Below are 21,727 nucleotides of genomic sequence, written 5' to 3' on the forward strand. Positions count from 1 at the left end.
TGGTGGTTGTATTCAACATAGCAGTATTCCATAAATATGTAATATATTGCTCCCTCACAATCTCAAACAAACCCCACAGATTCATCGAGATCAGCAGAATCAAGTCTGCATATTAGGCAGTGATTGTCTTTCTGAGAGACCCATGACCTCTGTGTGACCCTCAATGCGTACAGGCTTTCACAAACAACTATATTGTACACAAACTCGTTCCAAAAGAGCAATTCATGATCATGCTGATGCTTAGAATGATGTCTTTCACAGAAAGGATTTAGATTTATGCTCTATATACCTTTAACTTATACTTTTCCCAATCAGTGTAACTGCATGCTGGCAGTAAAATTTGGTTGGGCAGGCGAATGTGCAATATTTCTTCAGCCCATCCCTCATTTTCAGCCAAACATCAACTGCTTTTGTTTCATTGGATGACAGTAATGAGACACTGGCAGCAGAAACGAGCTTTCAGCCTCATTCCAAGTCCAGTGTTCTGCGAGAAGATGTTGACAGTTGAATGTGTGACTTTACAAGCCAGAATTAAAATGAGTTTGAAAAAAAAAAAACACACAAAAAAAAAAAAAAAAAGGGAAAAACAATCCAATCTGAATGCCTTAGGCCTTAAACAAACCACCGGGAGACAGAATGAGAAATAAACCACAGGACCGCAAGAGATAAGGTCTTGTAAATCTGTGCAAGACTAGACTGTGTTTGTGTGTGTGAGAGAGAGAGAGAAAGAGAGAGGATGGACGTGAGAGGAAGCCAGGGATGGGAAGAGAGGGAGAGGGAGACTAAGAGAGAGGCCAAAAGAGAGAGAGTGAGATAGAAAGACAGTCAGAGAGAGAGAGAGGGAGTAAGAGAGTGGGGGGGAAGCAGAGGAAGATGTAGAGACAGAGAGAGTAATCACTCATGTTTTTAAGTTTCCTTCCTGGGAATGTTTGGATGTCTGACTGAGGAAGGAAACACCTTGTGACGCCACACACAGCAAAACAAGTGTGTGTGTGTGTGTGTGTGTGTGTGTGTGTGTGTGTGTGTGTGTGTGTGTGTGTGTGTGTGGACCCGCAGGATAAGCGCGCATGAGGAGGCAGAGAGGGAGGGCGCAAAGAGCCGGAGAGCATCGTCTGCGCGCAGCAGAGCGGCGGCCAGTCGTGTGTGAGCCGGACGGGTGGACTCGCTGCCGGACGCGCTTTCATGAGGGAACCGGGCACGACGGTGCCGCAAACTAATATTGAGAAAAACGAGAAAAGACTCAACGCATCCAAGAGTCGTCGGGGTGTGTGGGAAGTGAACGCACCATGCACTCGGCCGGCGACAACTAACTGAGCAAGATGAACCAACCGCGGGCGGAGCGCCAACGTGCACCGGCCGGTCGTGTTTGTCCCCGCCGGAGAAAAGTCCGGTGAGCCGCTCCGACCTGCAGCGTCTCCCGGTCACCTTCCGGTGCGTGTCGTTGGGATGTGCGTGGCGCGCCGGACAGCGCGCAGTGACTGACTGAAACTGAGACGCAGAGAGAGACTGGATGTAAACAGCCGCCGGCTTGTAGGCCAGCGACGCCGCCGCCTCCTCCTCCTCCTCCTCCCTGCTCCCCAGCCTCATGCAGGATGCCCGGAGAGCTCCGGGGAGTCCTGGTCCTGCTCAGCCCGAGTTCATGACGCCCTGGGCGGCCTCGTCATGCGTCTCCTCTCCGAGCCCAGCGCCCAGTCCCTCCGGCTCCTCTTCCTTCTGATCTTCGTGATGGGGGTGGCCCCCTCCCCGGCTCTCACGGCCGGTTGCCCGGACAGGTGTGTGTGCGACGACCAGCTGGTGGTCCAGTGCGCGGGCCAGGAGCTCACCCTGTTCCCCAGCGACCTGCCGCTGGCCACGAGGCAGCTCATCATCTCCAACAACCGCATCCGGGACCTGCCGGCGCTGCAGCTCAACTACCTGTCCGATCTGGTCTATCTGGACTGCAGCAACAACTCGCTCGCCGACATCTCCGAATCCACCTTCGGAAACTTGCGGAAACTCGCCTATCTGGACTTGTCGTTCAACACCCTGCTGCAGATCGAGGACCGGACTTTCGGGCCGCTGGCGTCGCTCGTCATGCTGCGTCTGACCGACAACCCCGGTCTGGGGGAGATCCACCCGGACGCCTTCGCCGACAACGTGGCCCTGCAGGTGCTGGATGTGAGTCGGAACAACCTGACGGCCCTGAACATCAGCAGTCTGATCGCCCTACCTGCCCTGCGCTCCCTGGGGCTGAGCGGCAACCCCTGGAGGTGCGACTGTGACACGGAGGACCTCTGCCTCTGGGTGCAAATAGAGGGCTTCAAGTTCCAAGGTGAGATCAGCTGAGGCCAAAACCACGAACACACACGCAACCACACGGACACAACTGTTTCACGCGATAGACCGATTGGTTGGTCTGAGCCCAAGTTCAGACCCATGTTTTTCCAGACTTTCGAGAAGGGGGCGCCGCGGCGGGACCTCTCGCAGCAGAGGGTTCCACTCTGGAACCAGTTCACTGGTAAACAAACAATGCGTCGCTCAGGTGAGATCGTGAGCCAAAGACACCCCAAGGTCTTGTCATTTGTTATTGTCACATCAAGTCATTTAGATAATTCGATGGAGGGCACTTGTTTGGTTTAATCCCAGATAGTGCGCCACTTATCACGCTGTTACTTTTCTTTTCATTTTGCAGATGCGTATGCGCACAGTCACCGAAGACACTTCACGGGTTTCTCCTGTCTCTCTCTCTCTCTCTCTCTCTCTCTCTCTCTCTCGCAAAAACAGTCACACACACACACACACACACACACACACACACACACACACACACACAGGACAGCGTAATCCAGTTTGTTTTTCTATTTCTCCCATCTGATTTCCCAGCCTCTCAAACTGCCCGTCAGTTCTAAACAAGCTCTCAGGTTTTCCCTGCAAATCAGAAGACTTGTTTTTTTTTTCTTACTCAGACAGTAACAGTCACATCCAGCATCCATTTTTTATGCTGCTTGGAATGGAATTAGAAATCACAGCGAACGGGTCTTGTGACCTTCTTAGCTATGAGGAGCTCAGATGGCCCTTAAATGAAATGTTAATAGAGTTAGTATAAGAGGGGGATTGGATTCGGTTGTAGCAGTGATGTCCGTCCTGCTTATAATAGCTGCCTTAACAGTTGGTGTACATCCCATCGATCTTACAGCACCGTCTGGGTCCTAGAGGCGGAGATAATGCTGAGAGGATATGCAGTGTCCTTTTGTGTCGATTTTTTGTCAGCTTGACACACACACACACACACACACACACACACACACACACACACACACACACACACACACACACACACACACAGCTATATTTCTGGGTATTCTCTCGCTGCCCGATGTGTTGGCCCCTCAGTCCACATGCTTAATGATGGGGCTTTAAAATCCTCAACCCTTTGTATCCACTGAGGACAGTGTGTTAGAGTGACTCACTCTCCCCTTATAGGGTGTGAGTCAATGTAGGACTCTATGTTTGGGGAGACACCAGGGCCGAAGCACCTGTGGAAACAATGCCATCAGGCATACGGCAACTTTAGAGGAAGGCTATCCCCAGACAACCACTCTTGGAACTTGATTTCCACATTCCCTTTCACATCACCCCGGAGTAAATCGAGGACTGAGTGTAAGACACACATTGTTGCATGCGCCTCACGTAGTATCTCGTCTTTGTAAAACACATTTCCGCGATGACTTAAAAATGGAAACGTTGATTCATTTTTGAGAAGTGAAGCCATTACAACCTTCAGACGCCACTCCTTTTAATCGCGGCTTATAAAACAACATCCGGCCACGCTATTCCGGTTGAAACCACACTTCTGTAATATGACTCATAATCTGTACAAATAAGCAAGTACCTGAGTCAGAAACAAACCCTCCACATACCGTACCTCTTATCACCCATCAAAAATGTGACTGGTAGTCTTGAACACCTGCCTTCAGATTGAAGTAGCAATTAATTTAAGTTCACTTCCGGTGAACGGCATGTGGGATTCAAGGCCATGAATCAGTTGCTCTTCCGATCATCAGCAGTGAAAACACGACACGAAGTCTGGTTAAAAGAGAAAAAAAGTGTCCAATGTCAAAACAAGGTCAGTGGTCCCACATTACTATGTGTTATAATTTTCTTTCTGACTGTTTGCATGGCGTTGAGATGGAGACATTTTGTAAAAAAAAAAAAAAAATTAACTGAAAACAACAACACGACTAAAACAGCCAGTGGAGCATGCAGAGTGATTACGTGGTCACAAATGTCCTCCAATCTGACTGCAGGGCAGTGAGTCTAATATACAAGATTCCAGCTGTTCTTAGCTGTGGGGTTGAATATGAATCAGGTGCATGCAAATCCAGGGCTTTTGTGTGTTATAAGTGTGTAACAGCTGCACAAGCTCACAGAATCCCTGGATAGTCCAGGTACAGGGATGACCGGGAAGAGAATTTTTGCATTTGTGCGTGTCATATTCTCTTTCAGGTTGAAAATTATATGTTGGTGGTTGCGCCTGTTTGCCTGGGTTGGTCTTTTTTGTTTGGCATGTAAGTGCTGCCCCGTGAAATGGAAAAGCTGGCAGGTGCACTGAGGTTGTGTTTTTGTGAAGTTATATCTGTGCAAAAGCAAACATGCCACAGAACCTCACAGCAATATTGAACTGGATGGTCAATTTTTCAAAAGTTTTGCTTTGGAGAAAATAAAAATAATAGAAAAAAAAATAAACAATTATTCCCACACAGAAATAATTTTGTGTAAAAATCAAAATACAGTTTGGAATGAAAGAAATACATTTTTATCATTTCATGTAACTAAAATTCCTGGTTATCAAAAAGTCACAGAATGAATGACATCACACACATTCACAGATTCATCTGGTAAGTAATCCAAATGTTTCTAGGCATGGAACGAGGATAAATTGTATGATGTAACCAGGATGACACTTTGGTAATTCAACCAAGGAGCCAATCGTTTCCTTCCCTACACCGAGTAATTCTATTGATCAAAAAGTCTGAAGGCCATGGAAAAAAAAAATGAATAACTTTGCGATCTTTATGTAAGGGGATCATTTCATACTAGTGAAACACCCTTCAATTTTAGATTAATGTGATTCTACCAAAATGAAAACAACAATAATAAAAATAGGGATAAAATAAAAATAAGGACAGAATTTCAATGAAATGCAACACAAAACCTGTTAGAATCAAAATGTGAACAGTTGAATTACAACTAGTGTTAGAAACCTATTTGGTTAACTTCATGAGCTTTATGTCAACTAACTTTCAGCTACCCATAGGTATAAAAAGTCACAAAATAGATTATTGACCTGAGTCTTTTCAGTAAGATTTTTATGAACATCTGTTGCTTTCTTTTGTTTCATCGCTACCATTTGTTAGAACTGTGTGATACTATTGCTTTTCTTTAATTATATTTCTTTGAATCCACTTGTAAATAATTTCTAGCAGAGAGTTTGCTGTTTGGCATCGAGCCCAAATGCACAAGGGTTGATGATTTCAGAATAATGTCTTTCAGCCCTCATATCTATTACAATGATCAAGAGTTTCTATTTCCCTGAGAAACCCATTCTCCATCAACACTTTGCACTTATACAGAACATTTACTCTCATAATGGAATTTCAGCATGATGAGCAACCTGTTGTACACTCCAATAGCTTGATTTTGATGAGTGTGTGTCGTGAGTGTGTAGTTCAGGGTTCTAGTGCAGAGGGGGTTTCTTGATAATCTTTGATGGCCTGGCCAGTCTGTCGATTCAGGGAAAGCAGCCGAGGCACAGCAAGGGCCAAATATAGGGCAAAAGTTAATTACTACCAAAAACACTTATACTGTGTTTACCGTGTACTTTATATATACACATATACACGCACACATACCTACATATATATATATATATATATATAATATATATATTTAATATTTCAGTTGATTTGTAATGAATCCAGAATGTATGACATTTTTGTTTTTGTAATTGCATTACAGAAGATAAAGAACTTTATCACAATATTCTAATTTTCTGAGACAGTCCTGTATACACACACACACACATATATATATGTATATATATACACACACACACACACACACATATATACATGCATACATATATATATTTATTTACTCATGCATACATACATATATACATATATACTTACACACATATATATACATGCATACATATATATATGTATATATATATATACATACACATATTTAAATATGCATGTATGTATGAATGTGTGTGTGATCCAGGTTTCACACCACCCGCCATTAAAAACTAAAGGATAATATTCATATATAAGCATATACAAATATATTGTATATGATATATGTGTACATCAGGAAGGAGACTATGTGAATTGTCTACAGGAAGAACTGAGAATAATTATGAACAGGCCTCACATAAAAGATACATGGACAGAAAAAAGTGAGTAAAAGGAAAGAAATACTTGGACCCTGAGAATTATCATTCATCTGTGTGCCACATCTGTCACTCAAATTCATTAAAGTGTTCATGATGACAGGGAGGCATTGACAGGTAGATGATACATTATTAATCTGTTGGATCTCAGGTCCATCTGGCGATGAGGAACACAAATTCGACTGGCCTATTCAAGGAGTTGAGCCAGTTTATATTTTCATCTGCCGCTGGCAGCATGAGCTGGATACCACAATTGATTGTTTTTGTGTTTGTCATTGCAAAATGATCACCGGTAGCGAGAGAGGGGAGGTTCCCAGGTGTGTGAGTTTGCCTCCGAGCTGATGTGTTTGCGCCTTCTTAGCCAAGAGAACAGAGACAAGAGAGGGGAAAGTGTGAAGATGACAGAGCAAAACTGAGAAAATTGGAGGACATCAAATGAGAAGGAAATAGAGCGAAAAAGGCTGACGGGAGGATAAATGCTAAGAATGGAAATGAAAAGTGGAGGGTTCTAAAGACAGAAGGACTGATAAGCACAAATGAGAGAAGAAAGAGGAGAAAGTGCTGTTGCTACCTGACCTTCATTCACTCTTCACTTAAGTATCATATGTAGAAAGATGGATGGAAAGGTGGTGGAATACTTTCCAAGACCCTGTTTGTGAAGATGAGTTGTGCTGACATGACTTATTGGGAAAAGTCCAGCTATTCTTAAGCACCAACGCACGTGTGATGCTTTTAAGTGGTTAAACAAGACTTGATCTCAAACTGGAATCGGAGCTTTAAAGTCATCATCTGTGCACAATTTTAGTCTTTAACCAGAGAAAAAAATATCTTAGCTCTCAACAGAGTGAAAGCTTTTATGATCGTTTCTGCCGTCTCAATACCTTGTTTTCTTTAAGTAAACGAAATACCTGAAGTGAGCCACAGTGGCTTGCTTCCGTATAGATTTAGCAGAAAATGAGCTGTTTACCTTTCTATTAAAGAAAAGGGAAATTTCCATACCTCTCCCTAAAAATTGAGATTCAAACATAACCCTGACAATCCACAATTAGGACAGACAGACTCCAGCATGCTAATTTGGGCTTGATAAATAGTCCGCAATATTCCGCTCGGGCCTGGAGAGGGAGCAATGCAGAGAGGACAGTCTTCTACTTTTCAACCCACTGTCCTGTGGTGCCGTCAGCAGGGGCCCACAATTGAAAGGAAATCGGAGACGGTCGGGTCTGCTTTGACTGGAAAGTGTCTTTTTGACTGGACATTTGCAACAAGGTCAGCGGAGAACGGTCGCAGCAGCATCCTCCTATGTATCTGACCCAGGGACTTTACCGCTAAGCCAGTAAAGTTAAGGTAATACAAGCATTAACATCAGTGGATATTTATCACATGAAAGATGTGTTTTGACATGTTAGTCCCCAACGGAAGTTGGCAACTCAACAAAGCTGACGCAACATGATGCCAACCATGTCATTATAACCCTATTAAATTACTGTTAACATGTTTTTCAGCATCCCGTATATGATTTTGTTTTTGACAACATCGTATTTAGACTTGAGGAAAAGTGATAAGCCATTATTGTGTTTTAAACAATTCCTGGAGCAGTCTTAAAGGCACCAGGATATTGCAGCATCTTAATGTCAAAGGGCTGCCCCACCTCCTTGAGGTAGGTTCTGGAAGTAAATACAGCAGCAACACAAAAACATGGTGGCAGCTGGAGGGTGTCTCATGACGAAAACACAATTTTTTCATCTAAGAGCACTATAACCCATTGTGGTCTTATTCCCCCTCCAAAACAAGAAAGCTGTCAGTTTGTATTTTAATTATTATAGACTTCTGCTCACACCACATGTAGTGAACCAGGAAACACTTGATCTGAATATGGAAAAAACAGCATCATCGTAGTAACACATATTTTCTCTTTAAAGAAGATGACTTTCTGTGATCAGGGTGAACAGAGTACATGTTTGCATGTATAACCTCCACCTCCCCCTCTATATGATATCGCAGCCATACTGATTACCATATGCATTGGCATAATTAATCTGCTTAAAAATAGCTCTGCTACCAGTTTACAGGATGGCTCCCTGCCCTGCATGTTAATACCTCACAGCTCTGATCATCTGTATGTGAGTGAACAAACTGTGTATGCATGTGCACAATAATGTACTACACCTGATTGAACCCAAGTAATCCCAGAACCCTAAATGAAACGGCTCTGTTCATTGTTCCCTGGTCTGTCTGTGTATGCTTTTGTGTGTTTTATGTGATAAACAGCACCTTGAGAGCTGACGAATATCTCTCTTAGTTTGTCAGCTAAGCTCAAATATTATGCAGCTCACGATTTTGCACAAACAAAAACACATACATCTGTGCCGACTTATGAATCCTTTTAGAGCCTAAATCAAGACTGGAGGAAACTAACAAAGGTAAATGTGGATGAAACAAAGGAGATGTCTGAAAAATATCCAAATTAATTATTTTTATATGCTTAAATTTAAGAATTTAAGTTGACTATTCTACCAAAACCCCCAGCCAAATCGACACTATATCGCCGAAAGTGTTCGCTCACCTGCCTTGACTCGCACATGAACTTAAGTGACATCCCATTCCTAATCCATAGGGTTCAATATGACATTGACAATGATCCACCCTTTGCAGCTATAACACTTTCGACTCTTCTGGGTGGGCTGTCCACACGGTTCAGTGTTTAGGTCACACACTGATGTTGGACGAAAAAGGCTTGGCTCTCAGTCTCCGCTCTGATTCATCCCAAAGGTTTTCTATCGGGTTGAGGTCGGGACTCTTTGCACTGGTGCACAGTCATGTTGGAAAAGGAAAGGGCCAGCTCTAAAGTGTTCCCACAAAGTTTGGAGCATGGAATTGTCCAAAATGTTCAGAGTTCCTGCCACTGGAACTAAGGGGCCAAGCCAAGCTCCTGAAAAACTACCCTGCATCAGAATCTATATTACAACATACTTTAGGTAAAAGCAGACAAACACTTTCAGATATGGAAAATTGCTTTCCTAGACATCAAGTGCAAATTTAATTTTCAAAGTTGTTGAAAGTTTGTTCAATCTACAATTAACAAAGAATGATACATGTTTGTCCACCGCAGGAAACGTTATACTGTTCTAAAAGTTGTACAAGCACTCGGTGTCTTTACTCTAATCTGGCCTGGTTACTATATGGGTGGGTATCGGGGAATAAATGTGCACGGAAGTGTCTGGCCGCTCCAAAGAAAGCAATCCTGTCTGAACGTGTTTTTACTAAGTGAGGGGTATGTATTGGTCAGCCAAATTCGGCCTGCTGGTTTACTTTTTTAAGGCAAACATGAAGTCTTCGAATAACTACCAGCACAAATTCAGGTGAACGTGTTTTCTCCCACCATTGTTCAAATGCAAGTTGGCAAAATTTTACTGACTAGCTGTTTAGGAGTTGTGCTTTCCCACCGGCTCTGCCCCAGGGAACTCAAGAAATAATATGAACGTTGAAATCCAGTCTCCAAGCCCTCTTTGAATATGTATGGTATATGTCCAGCGCAATATTCGAATCGTAGTCGATTCACATACTGTGCAAATCTTCTGCATCTGTGAGTAAATGTGACTGCTATTGTTGTATATAGAATGAGAAAGTTTAGGAAAAAATGTGGTTTCTTCAAGGCTGCTGTCAGTGTCATGGCACTGTGTAGATTTGAACTAAGAGAAATAAGATGACAAACGCATCCGTCTTGTCACACATACCCACGAAAACACGCAAGCAGGCTGTGTTGATATCTAAAGAATGACAGCGAGAGTGCTGTTCTTGGCCTTAAAGGATATTAACGAGTGTTTTAAATCTCTGCAGGCCCACTGACAAACGGGAAGGCAAGTTAAAATCAATTTCAATTCAGTTTTATCTCATGTTGACAAGCCCTGGGTTAGACACTACCAAACTCTTAATTAGAAAGTTTGTGCTTGAGGAACAGGTTATCAAAATGACAGCATTTGGATCCACTGTCATCTATAGCTTCATTTACATGCAAAACAACGCAATGAAAGAGGCAATTTCCTCAGTGTGAAGGGGTTATCAATTGCACCATTGGACTTTCAAAACAGTGTTGAACTAACTGCTGAGGCAAGTACTGTATATATAGTACCTGTGGAAAACAGGGACATACATTTGAAATGTCAAGGGCAATCTGTCAGAATGTTGTATGAGTAGTTTCCCCAGCTTGAGTGATATATGGAAAACCACGGAGATGCAAAGAAACAGATGTTAGAGAGAGTTTGAACCTTGAGTGAATCATCCTCAAATACTTTCCTCCTATGTGCGATTGAACGGGGCTACTGTTTAGATCCTATTTCTGGCAAATGTTCGTTTTCATATGCTCAGGAAAAAGAATTTTTTGTTTAGTAATCCAGAGGCCAATTCCTCTTCAGTTCTAACGTTCTTTGTGATTCATTTTGGCCCTCAAAATACTGAAGCTGTTCAGTTTACATTTAAATATAAAACTTCCAGGACAAGCTTGATCTTTCTCCATAATCCATCTTTTGTTTGGGTGGAGACCAGAATAACAAAAAAGTAGCAATATTTCTGTGTTTGGAACGTATTTTGGAAGGCTGTAGACAGCAACCTCACTGCGCAGACAAATATCCAAGGAAAAAGACTTTGTCACACCTGGCTTAAGGCAAGATTGGCAGGATGAGACTGAGTGGATCAGCTTTTACAGATGGTGTTAGTGAGTGACCGTCAGCCAGATGTAATGGCATTCAAAAAGTGAGAGAGGAAAAGAGCATGAGTGGGGAGAGGAAGCTGGTCATGAATGTAGAGAGACAAAGAAACCTGAGCAGGTAAATTATCAAGGACAATCATTTATGATGCAAGTTTGGGAAGCCCCTATAGTGAAGGACTGTTAAAGTCGGTAGAATTTTGTAGCGGAGCGCTAAATCTAAATTTAATGTTTGCACATATGTCATGTATATGACAATGTAATTTTATTTCACATTTTAGTAGTGAAAATGCCATCATCATTTAGAGGTATATACTTCTGTAGAGCAGAAATTCCTATTATTTTATTTATTATTAATTTCCTGAGCCATCAATTGTACCCTGAGACCCTTCTTACTTCTTACTTATACAGCCTTTTTTAAGATGTTTACTTGTCTCTGTATCACAAACGTCCTCCACGGAAAGTTGATGTACTGTACTGGGCATATATATGTACTGTGTATATATATGCTATATATACACCTGTGCGTGCATATATAACAGCAGTATGCGATGGACTTTCAAGAAGTGTAAATGCAAGAGTTGTAAATTATTCAAATGGAGCCGATGCCGTTTCTATAGTAAAGAATAGCACTGGCTGTGTGTGAGAGAATGGTATATCACATTGACTGAATATGTAAACATTACATGGGAATGTCTGGGTGTCTATAAACAGCATGACGCTAGAAATAATCAGCTCAGTAGGCAAATCAGTGTAAGCCAGGGTTAACTTGGGTTTAAATTGGACTTGAGCAGAATAGGCACATGCCAAAATGGCCTCAGAGTTCAATATTTCTGGCCAGGACACAAAAAAAATACATTTTCCCAATTTTTTCATATACTGAAGCTGTGTCTGCCTAGCAGGTAGCCCAAGCAGAATAAGTTATACTCATTTATTCTCGTAACAATTTCCCCATTGTTAATTTCCATGATCAGACCTTTGGCTTCATCATGAGACGAGTACTGTTTAATTAACATAGTTAACAGCGGTAATCCATCAATGGACGGGACAATACTCCGCCCTGTCTCATTTTGTTTCACCTCCGAGGTTTGACTCTGTCTTTCACTGCGTACGGATGCAAACATTTCGCTGTTCCTCCATGCGTTCCTTCATTTAGTTGACCTTCTTCCTCCTTTGCCTGTTTGCCTGTTTTTGTTCACTCGAGAACTACCAAAATCTACTTGTCTGTCTGGTGGCTACACTGCTCATAAGAGATCATAATTAAGCATGCAGAGAGTGTGACAGTGAAGGAGCATGGGAATTAGTGGCTCTGCTAAGAAGAAATGAAGTCAGATGGAGTGATAAAAAAGTGCTTTTGCTGCTATTGTTTCTGATCACACTATTAGATACTTTCATGGAACAGAACTTCTCCTTTTCATTACAACAGCCTGCGGTCATACTAATTTAAAAACATTGTTTATATGCTAATGTTACTGCAAAGTCACCATGGCAGAATTAAAAAAAGCATGTTAAGCATTGTTGACACTAAATCCAAACTGGCTCAGTTTGGATTTTCATCCTTGACATCTGACCTTGTAGTGAATGTTGGCATGTGTCAGCAAAAGTACAAATAAAGCAAATCTCTATTGTGATCGATTTATATATGCCTCATTTTGATCCGCAGATCGAATCTGTCCTCTGCTGTACAGTGATGTGTCAGTTTCTAATGATGTCGGGGGGACTGGTATGTCAGGGTCTTATAGAAGTATTGCTCTCTTTACATGTTTGTGGCCACACGTGTGTGTGTGTGTGTGTGTGTGTCTGTGTGCACGCATAAGTGTGCATCAAATAATATTTGCATGACCTGCTCTAGATTGCTAAGGTAAAATCTGGCGTCCCCCAGGATTTCTTGTCACAAAGGTTATCTGTGTATTAGAAATGTTGATTGTTTGGGTGTGTGTATGGGTGAATACTTGTGTGTATGCATATTTATGTAGTCACTTGTTTCCAGACTTGTTTTTGCCCCATCTAACATTTTGCCATGAATAATTATGTTTAATCTCCTTTGTATTTGTTCAGCTAACGCCGCGCCCAATACAGTTGTACCATTTTCTGCCATTGGTTGCCTTTATCTCATATCCTTTTCTCATCGATTCACATCTTCTCTCTCCTTATGTCTCCTCTCCCAGATGAGGGCCAGACAGTTTGCCACAATCCCCCAGAGCTGGCGGGCCAGCGGTTGGCGGAGGTTGGTATGCAGTTGCGGGCAGACTGCCACCAAGGCCTGGGCTACTGGGACTACCTCTTCTTCATCGCCATCGGCTTTGTCATCTTCTCAGCTGGCACAGTGTCAGCCTGGGTGATGGGCGTGCTCATGGTGCTATATGAGCGTTACAGCAAACGTAAGAGCGAGGAACTGGACAGCGACGACGAGGACGAGAGGGGAGGATTTGGCTCAGGAGGAGGAGGCTGTGGGGGAGGAGGATGTGGGAACCAGGGAAATGGGGATCTTAACAAACCTAGCATGCAGGTGTGATGGACTGATGCGAACCATCAGAATGGAGCGATAGCAGGATGAAACAACTGGAGACAAAAACGAACAAAAAAAAAACAGGAAAGAAAAAGAGGACTCAGACCAAAGGCTCTACGACGAACCAAGATCTGACTTTTTCTCTTTGTTACAGATTTAGATATCACAATATGCTCCTAAACATATTGGACAGAATGTGTGTGCGTGAAAATGGAAGTGTGTAAGAATGTGTATGTGTCTGCAAGAGAGAAAGAGAGAGAAAGAAAGCAATAAGGATGACAATGCCTTCACTTCAGGAGTACAGAATGACCTCTGAGATTACTGAGAGCAATAACCCTGCACGCACACACGCACACACACACACACACACACACACACACACACACACACACACACACACACACACACACACACACACACACACACACACACACACACACACACACACACACACACGCTACATAAGAAGAAACTGGGTGTGTGATGCCTTACCTCTGCTATAGTATAAAAGGAAAACTATTAACTTTAAGTTCCCGAATGCCTTAAGGCACCTCACTTGAACAACTGTCACTGTTGTCTCCTGTTGGCAGAACCTGACCAGGACATGCAGAATACAGTTCGGGATATGGTGAACTAACCAGAATGTAAACTTTACTTAAGTCTACAGGTCAGTGAAACTGAACTCATATAACCTTACAGAGTGGGGACTTGCTTCTTTTGCAGCTGGTAAGAACAACATGTCACTTTTGGAGTTTTTAAGGCACTGTGTTGAATTTTGATTAATTAGGTCACCTTTTATTCTGGTCAAGTGATCCATATTTTCAAAGCCATAATCAATCCCTTTTGTTTACAGTTGTAAGTTTATCATAGATAGCTATACATTTAATGACACTAGATTGCAGTTTTTACCCCACATTTGGCTGTTGGGACATCGCTAACAACCCCCTTTATATCAGAGGCAAATAAGCACTTTTTCCCATAAGGTTTAGTCACAACGAACTGTTCCAAAACACACAACCAAGACATTAGCTGATGCATTGCTGGACCCAGATTGATACCCGACCTGGAACACGACCTGTTGTTGAGACAAAATCATGTAGAATGAAAATGTTGCAACCAACAATGAGAGCAGGGACAAACGACAACCACTGAAAACACAGGACAGAGGGTGATGCAAAATTCCGGACAGCAGAAGCCTGACTGGTGGTGGGGGTGGGGAATCTGAAAGGTTTGAACTGTTTTTGTATCTGCTTTCAAGACAAAGTAACGCAGATGCATGTGGAGAACACGGGTAAAGATGTGTACTGGAAAGAGTGTATATATCTCCAAACAGGTCTGAGAAAAACATCAACAACACATGTCCCTTCTCAAGGGGGTCAGATTATATTCTTTGGAAATTGGATGGACCTGTTTGGGTTGAGCCTGGTAAAAAAGTCAGTGTAGTGTGTTAGCCCCATTTGCTACTCGACCAAATCCAGTTTACTGGTATAACAACTTCAAGATTTCAAACACTTAAAGAAATGCGAGGTGCAAGTTGTGCAGCAATCTGATTACTATAAAAGTGCTGTAGTGATGGCTTACTGTTATAGACAGTAAATTAACGGGAGATGTAGAGGAAATGATATGCAGCGGATGGAATCAAACTTAATCTTTGGTATATGCTGTTCCAGATGAGCTACAAGGACACCAGAAATTTGTTATTCTTCAGACATTTATCCCACTGACTGACAATCAGTGAAGGGCATCTGTTTGAAAACTTCTGACCCAAGAATTAACATCTTTACTACCATTGACAAGATTTTCCTGTAATCTGCATATGTACTATTACATTGTGGGGTTACGTGTGGATGGTAGTGTTAAAAGTCATCTGTTAATTATGGTTCACCTTAAAGAAAAAAAGATGTGCTTATATGCAGTAGATTGAAAGAAGCCACTGATCTGACAACTTACATGGTAGAGGCTGCCCCTCCTGCTTACATTTGCAGAGTCAACCCTTGCAGGCAAGTGAAGAGAGGAACATGGGTGCTGCAGAAAATAGGCAACACCCATGTCCCAGATCACATTTACAATGTTGGGGCCGCTGGTCAGCATGCTTCTAAAAATGATGAAACTGTGAAGTAGATATTTTGCCTCGGTATCGACTTTTGTCATGTTGAGGCAGCAATAGAATAGTCAGTGTATTCTGAAATATCACATGACAAGCTAGCACATATGTAAACTATGCAGCATTTTAAAAAGAAATGCTTTCGTGAAAACATTTACAAAATGAAGCAAAGCTAAATGCCCCTATGACACAAACACATTGTATTTTTGGCAAGAAACACTGAATGTTAGGTAATATTTGCTGATGCTCAAACTCCACAAGTCATCCCTCTGTACGGACAGGCACAAATGTCTACCTAGCGGCACGATGTATCGCGACTGTATCATTTCTCATTTGTACTGTACTCGTGTTTGTCTTCCTGTTTCTGCGTTCTGTTTAACTTTTCGGTACAACGAGCCACACAGGAGTGGTTTATCACTTGAGTCTACACAGCCTCCAACCTGCTTGAATAAGTGGGGCAGGCTCTAGGAGGTTGCACATGAAGACAGAGTTGAGGTGATTGAGTCACTCGTACAGATAACAATGACTCTACACTATGTGACTGGAACCCTCGCTTGGCTGACCTCATGATACAGTTGTGCTCATACGGGCCGCAGTCTACAACGCAGCTGCCAGTATGGAAATGGGCCCTGGAGTAGTCTTAGAGTGGGTGTTCATATATGCGTGAATGTGGGTGTTGTTAAGGGGGGTAGAAGGATTTCTATGAGCAGCAGGGACAAGTGATTCATGGGCCCACACTCCTCAAACTCTCCCGCCTCTATTCTGTTACTACTCCACCCCGTCCATCACAGGATGGATGGTGGTGCAGAAAGATAAACAATAAATTGTGGATGGAGAAGGGATGGACTGGGTTACCATCAGAATCATGAATTCATCCTGAGTGATGTACTTAGCAGCTTTATTGAAAGATTGACCGATGGTGGGACTGTAACTCATTTTCTGAGGAGAGCGGTTCCATATCCCTTGATGAATTGACATGGAGAAACGGTTACATGTTACTATGTGTGTACGCGCGTCGTATAATTATTTCCAGTGCAGTGTATATTTGAGACAATATATTGTCGTGTAAATGCAAAAGAGTGACAGCGCAGGGATTTTTCTTAATAGGCAAGTCATTTGTAATCAAACTCTGTCACATGGTGGTCTGGTGAAATGTGTTTTCATTGAACCGCATTTCTTCAACTACTACTCATTATCTCTTTCTTTCACACACACACACACACACACACACACACACACACACACACACACACACACACACAGATAGATGACAACATGCCCAATAAATCTCAAGGGCACAGCTTAAGTCAAAGCTGCAGCCCTCAGAACGTTATCACCCCTGTTTTGGTCTCACTTATCATGCAACACGTTTACACTCTATAGACACACATGTTTGGGTCTGTAATTTATCTGTCAAAGTGTTAGGCTGGCATTATCAGATCATCAAATCACAGGGAAGGTCGTGGGTTGCAGAATCTGCCAATAACTGGTTTCAATCCTATTAATACAGATATCTTAAAGCCTGGATTTGCGCTTATTGAGGTAACTTTAACAATCATTATTTTTTTTTTGTCCATGTTTTAAAATAAAACCACAGGACATTTATGTTACTTGTCATTGGCTGCATTTCAAATAATGATCCATTTTGCCAGTTCAGGACGAATTAATGACACCCGCTGTCTTAGAGGGCAACATCAATTGCGTTCAGTTGATTTTTCTCGGTTGAAGAACCCGGTCACTGTTTAACCTTGCGTCCCTGCCATCGTTTGCAACACTACCTTTCTTCCACATCTGGAGCTGAAGTTAATGCTGAATAGAGAATTATACCTAAACTGGAACTACAAAAACATTCAAATTGGAATGAGCTGCTATTAAGGGGCGATATTTCTCTATACACTTCAAACATGTCATTCACGTGAAGAATATGCAGTCACTGTGCTAAAATAAGAGCTGTGTGCACTGCTTGTGTTTGTTTGTGTGCGTCTATGTATTCTGTGTGTGTGTGTGTGTGTGTGTGTGTGTGTGTGTGTGTGTGTGTGTGTGTGTGTGTGTGTGTGTGTGGCTGTGACATTCGAGACTCACACTAATTCTTTTGTGTGTGTGTGCTGTCGAATATAAGGGGAAAAGAGTATTCAGATGGGAACAAGGGCAAAGTGGGACATCTATTTATTAGTCAAGTATTAACGATGAATAAAATAGAAAATTTTGCCAAATTTGTTATATCAATAAAAATCAAGACTTCGTTTCTCAATTGCCTAAAGAGAATATTGTGTGTTGGTAGTGGTGTCTTATTTAGCACTAAATAAACAGAGGAGTTATCAAAATACACAAATACCTTGATATCAGTAAGAATTTATATCAAGACCTAAGGGAAGATCTCAAAACAACATGAAGAAATCAACATTAAATGTGAAAGTAATCTTTTTTTAACTAAAAATAACAGAGAAAAATGACCTCATCAACAAAATCACTTGTAAACAACCAGGAGTATAATAGCTTTAATTTCATTTATCAATTGATTCATTCATTCATCATCTATCGCTTAGTCTGCACTCAAGATTGTGGGGATGCAAGAGCCTATCCTAGCTGTAATTGGGCGGAGCAGGGGTACCTTTCAGTTAACCAAAATGTTGTGGGGAAATAATTCGGCTATAAATAGAGGAGGATTTGCCTCCTTGGTTGAAAAAGTATTTCATATTACTTCCTTTACAGCAGGTGTCTTGTTGTGCATACATGTTGTCACCCATTCACTAGAGATCAGAAATGCTGTGTGGCCTCAATGTTTGAGCTGCAGATCAACAACGGCAAAACGTGTGCGTCTGTGTGCATGCATGCGTGTGTGCGTGCGTGCGTGCGTCTGATTCATAGTCTTTTCCAATATGAGTCTAATGTCACTATAAACTGTAATACTGCAATTTTTTTTTTAGTTTCTTTCACATTTTGCTTTAAATTTGTACAGCAATCATCATAGAAAATAAAGAACCAAAGGATGAAAAACTTTATTATTAAAAATGAATTTGTGGTTTGGATTCTTCTGCAGTAACATAACAGGAATTCTTGTGAAAATAATTACATAATTTAATATAACAAACCGTACCACACTTGTTTACAATTAATGCATATACTAGTGTTAGAAATAAATATCTGGAATCCTTTTAGTTTTTAGACATTTTCTGCATTTAAAATGGTTATTCCTCAGCCTTTTAATTGTGTATAACATATAAAGTAATATGTTTTGACTATGGAAAACTGTAACCAAGCTTGCAACCTGTCTCTGCCCCAGATTGCTTGACTAAGTTAATATTAACCATATGGCAGAGAGGAGGTCACAGGGTCATGCTTATGTCTCTGTAACACAGAGAACAGGCATCGGGTATCAAATTCCATAATTTAGCACCAATCTCTTACATACATTTTCAAACTGTTTACTACTGATATGGTTTGTCACTCGTAAAATTACAGTTATCAGTTATTATATTTTTCTAAATCAGAAAATTCGAATAAAATATTTCTTCAGCAATTAATCTTAAAATAAGTGAAAGCAATGCCTTGTGTCTATAGTATCTGCAACCAGAGGAAAAAGTAAAACAGTTTTAGTTCTATAGGATATAGGCAGGTAGCAATTTTAAACACTTTGCTGCACAATTGAATTACAGTTGCTGTTACCACAGTTACCACAGTTTAAGGACTACAACTTGAAATGTGGGTTCTGTCTGTTATATCAGCAGAGGAGAAACTGTGATTGCAGCATTCTGAAAACTGAATCTTATAAACCCCAGGGATCTCCAAGCCCAGCCACATCAAGGCCTATAAAATCGATTTCCTGTACAACCGACATGGGCTGTTTGTTATAGGTGGTAGCATATTACTCAAAGATTCAACTCAACATCACAAAACTGCGCACAGACACACACTGTGTCATGGAGTCAAGGATTCAGAGCAGAAAGCAATGGCGCAACTATTATTGTAATTATAACACACATGAATGTTCTCTTTCCAAACCTCTTGAATTAGATCTCTGTCCCCTCTTTATTAACCGTCACAGGGCAATCCCATGTACTTGACTCAAATTCCTTCACCTTTTCCAATTTCACCAACTCTCCATCCCATTCTGCATTGGTTGGATGTGCTTCCAACTGCTCTTCTTAAACTCCTGTCACAAAGCAATCTCTAATCCTTCATACTGCCCTTCGTAAAACCGGGCTGCTCTTCGTGCTGCGATTGGATCTCACAGCCTGTGAGAGCCCACTTTTGAGAAAGACAGAAAGGCAGCAGAGAGACAGATGAAAGCAGAGTGACAAGCTTGCAGAAAGACAGTGTGGAAACAAGAACACAAAGAACCAGAGGCACAACAGACATATGAACAAAATGTTTTGTGGGCATAGTACTTCTACTTGCTAGTGTGTGTATGTGTGTTCAATTCGATCCTGTTATTTCTCTAAGGGTGACGCTAGAGTCTGAGCATGAAGCACAGAGACCATCTAATGCAATAAGTCAATAATACATCCCATCATTGCACACACCCGCTCACATAAACATGCACTTGCACGCAGCAGAAAACCGCCTTCTCCGGGTAAAAGATGACTATTTTCTTTTGTTAACAACATTCTCTACGTCCTGTGTGTAGATCTCATTAATCCGAGGAGAAAAAAAATGGCACGTTTGAATTTTCCAAATGCCGGTAATCCAAATGTTAGATCACATTTAGCATAAACGTAACTTGAACAGGCAAACATACTTTAACATAAGCGACAATGTAGATGGTGTTGCATGAGGAGAGGGTTTTTTTCGGGGCAGCAGTATTCCTTTAGCTTTCTTCATCCTTAACTAGGATAAAGAGCCAACAACACCAAATTTTCATTTTTCTTTCCAATCTTGGATTGAGTTTTTTATGCTTTCACGTTGCACATTCACAGCTGTGAGTGAAGCTCCTTTAAAAAGAATCAAAGTAAAGATTTCATCATTTGTTTCATCTTCTTAGTTTTTTTTTCTTTTATTTTATTAATCCCTTGCAGGAAATTGCTCTCTGCATTTAACCCATCATGGATGAACCATGAGCAGTTGGCAGCCATCTAGCAGTGTTGGGGAGCAGTTGGGTTGTGTTTTGCTTCAGAACACTTCGACACACAAGCAGGAGCAGGGAATCAAACCAGGAATGTTCAGTTCCAGGGATGATCGCTCTCGCCCCCAGTCTTTATTTAATTATGCATGTCCGCAGCGCAATGCAAAAGTAAGCAAGTACCACTTTAGCTTTGCAGCCATGGTGAGCTACTAAGAATTAGCCTGATTCACTATGATGGTCTGAATTTAGGGAGGAATATAACAATGTTTAAAAAGTGCTTTTGGCATAAAGTCATCTGTGGAATACAGTTCAGTTGTACTTTAAAAATAAAATAATGAGTTTGAACAGATGTAAACAGTATCAAGGTCATTATGCTATAATTATTTTTGAAGTGATGACAATACTAATTGCAATGCATTAAAAAAAGTATTTGTAAAGGAACATTTATCATTTGTTTTTGAGAGCTAATGAGCCAGATCATGTTGTGATTTTTTTTTATTTTTTTTTTTTATGTTAGGACTAAGATTTATGGCAAAGGAAATTTCGGTACAGAAAGGGGATTAGAAATGATGGGCAGTTTGATTATAACCAAAATGTGACCAAGGCAGGAAAAAAAGGCACCGAGGTCAGAGGTCACAGGCTACCCAGAGACAGTTGTTTAATAATCATATACACAAGACATGTTTTCAGTAGATTAAAATAACACAAGCAGCACAGTGAACAGCAACACACCTGAGGGGACATGCGCATACATACAAACTCTCTCTCTCTCTTGCTCGCTCGCTCTCACACACACGCGCACACACACTGAACTTGCTTCCGTATGAATGATGATTCTGGCTATTAAAAATTGTAGTAACTTATATTAAGTATCATCTGTGAAATATTAAAATGATAGATGAACATTTAACGGT

At 41.5% G+C, this 21,727-nt stretch overlaps 1 protein-coding gene across 1 annotated transcript; it reads left to right on the forward strand.

The window, feature by feature from the left end:
- The first annotated feature begins 1,254 nt into the window (after positions 1-1,254).
- Positions 1,255-13,749, forward strand: lrrc52 (leucine rich repeat containing 52). Its single transcript, XM_086162331.1, has 2 exons — positions 1,255-2,311; positions 13,307-13,749. Exons 1-2 carry the CDS (start codon positions 1,663-1,665, stop codon positions 13,651-13,653), a joined length of 996 nt encoding a protein of 331 aa, XP_086018457.1. The 5' UTR covers positions 1,255-1,662; the 3' UTR covers positions 13,654-13,749.
- The last annotated feature ends 7,978 nt before the right edge of the window (positions 13,750-21,727 follow it).

The sequence above is a fragment of the Fistularia commersonii genome, chromosome 16 (assembly GCF_037954325.1).
Source record: "Fistularia commersonii isolate RoL2024-O1a breed Wild chromosome 16, RoL_Fcom_v1.0, whole genome shotgun sequence".
NCBI classification, from domain to species: Eukaryota; Metazoa; Chordata; class Actinopteri; order Syngnathiformes; family Fistulariidae; genus Fistularia; species Fistularia commersonii.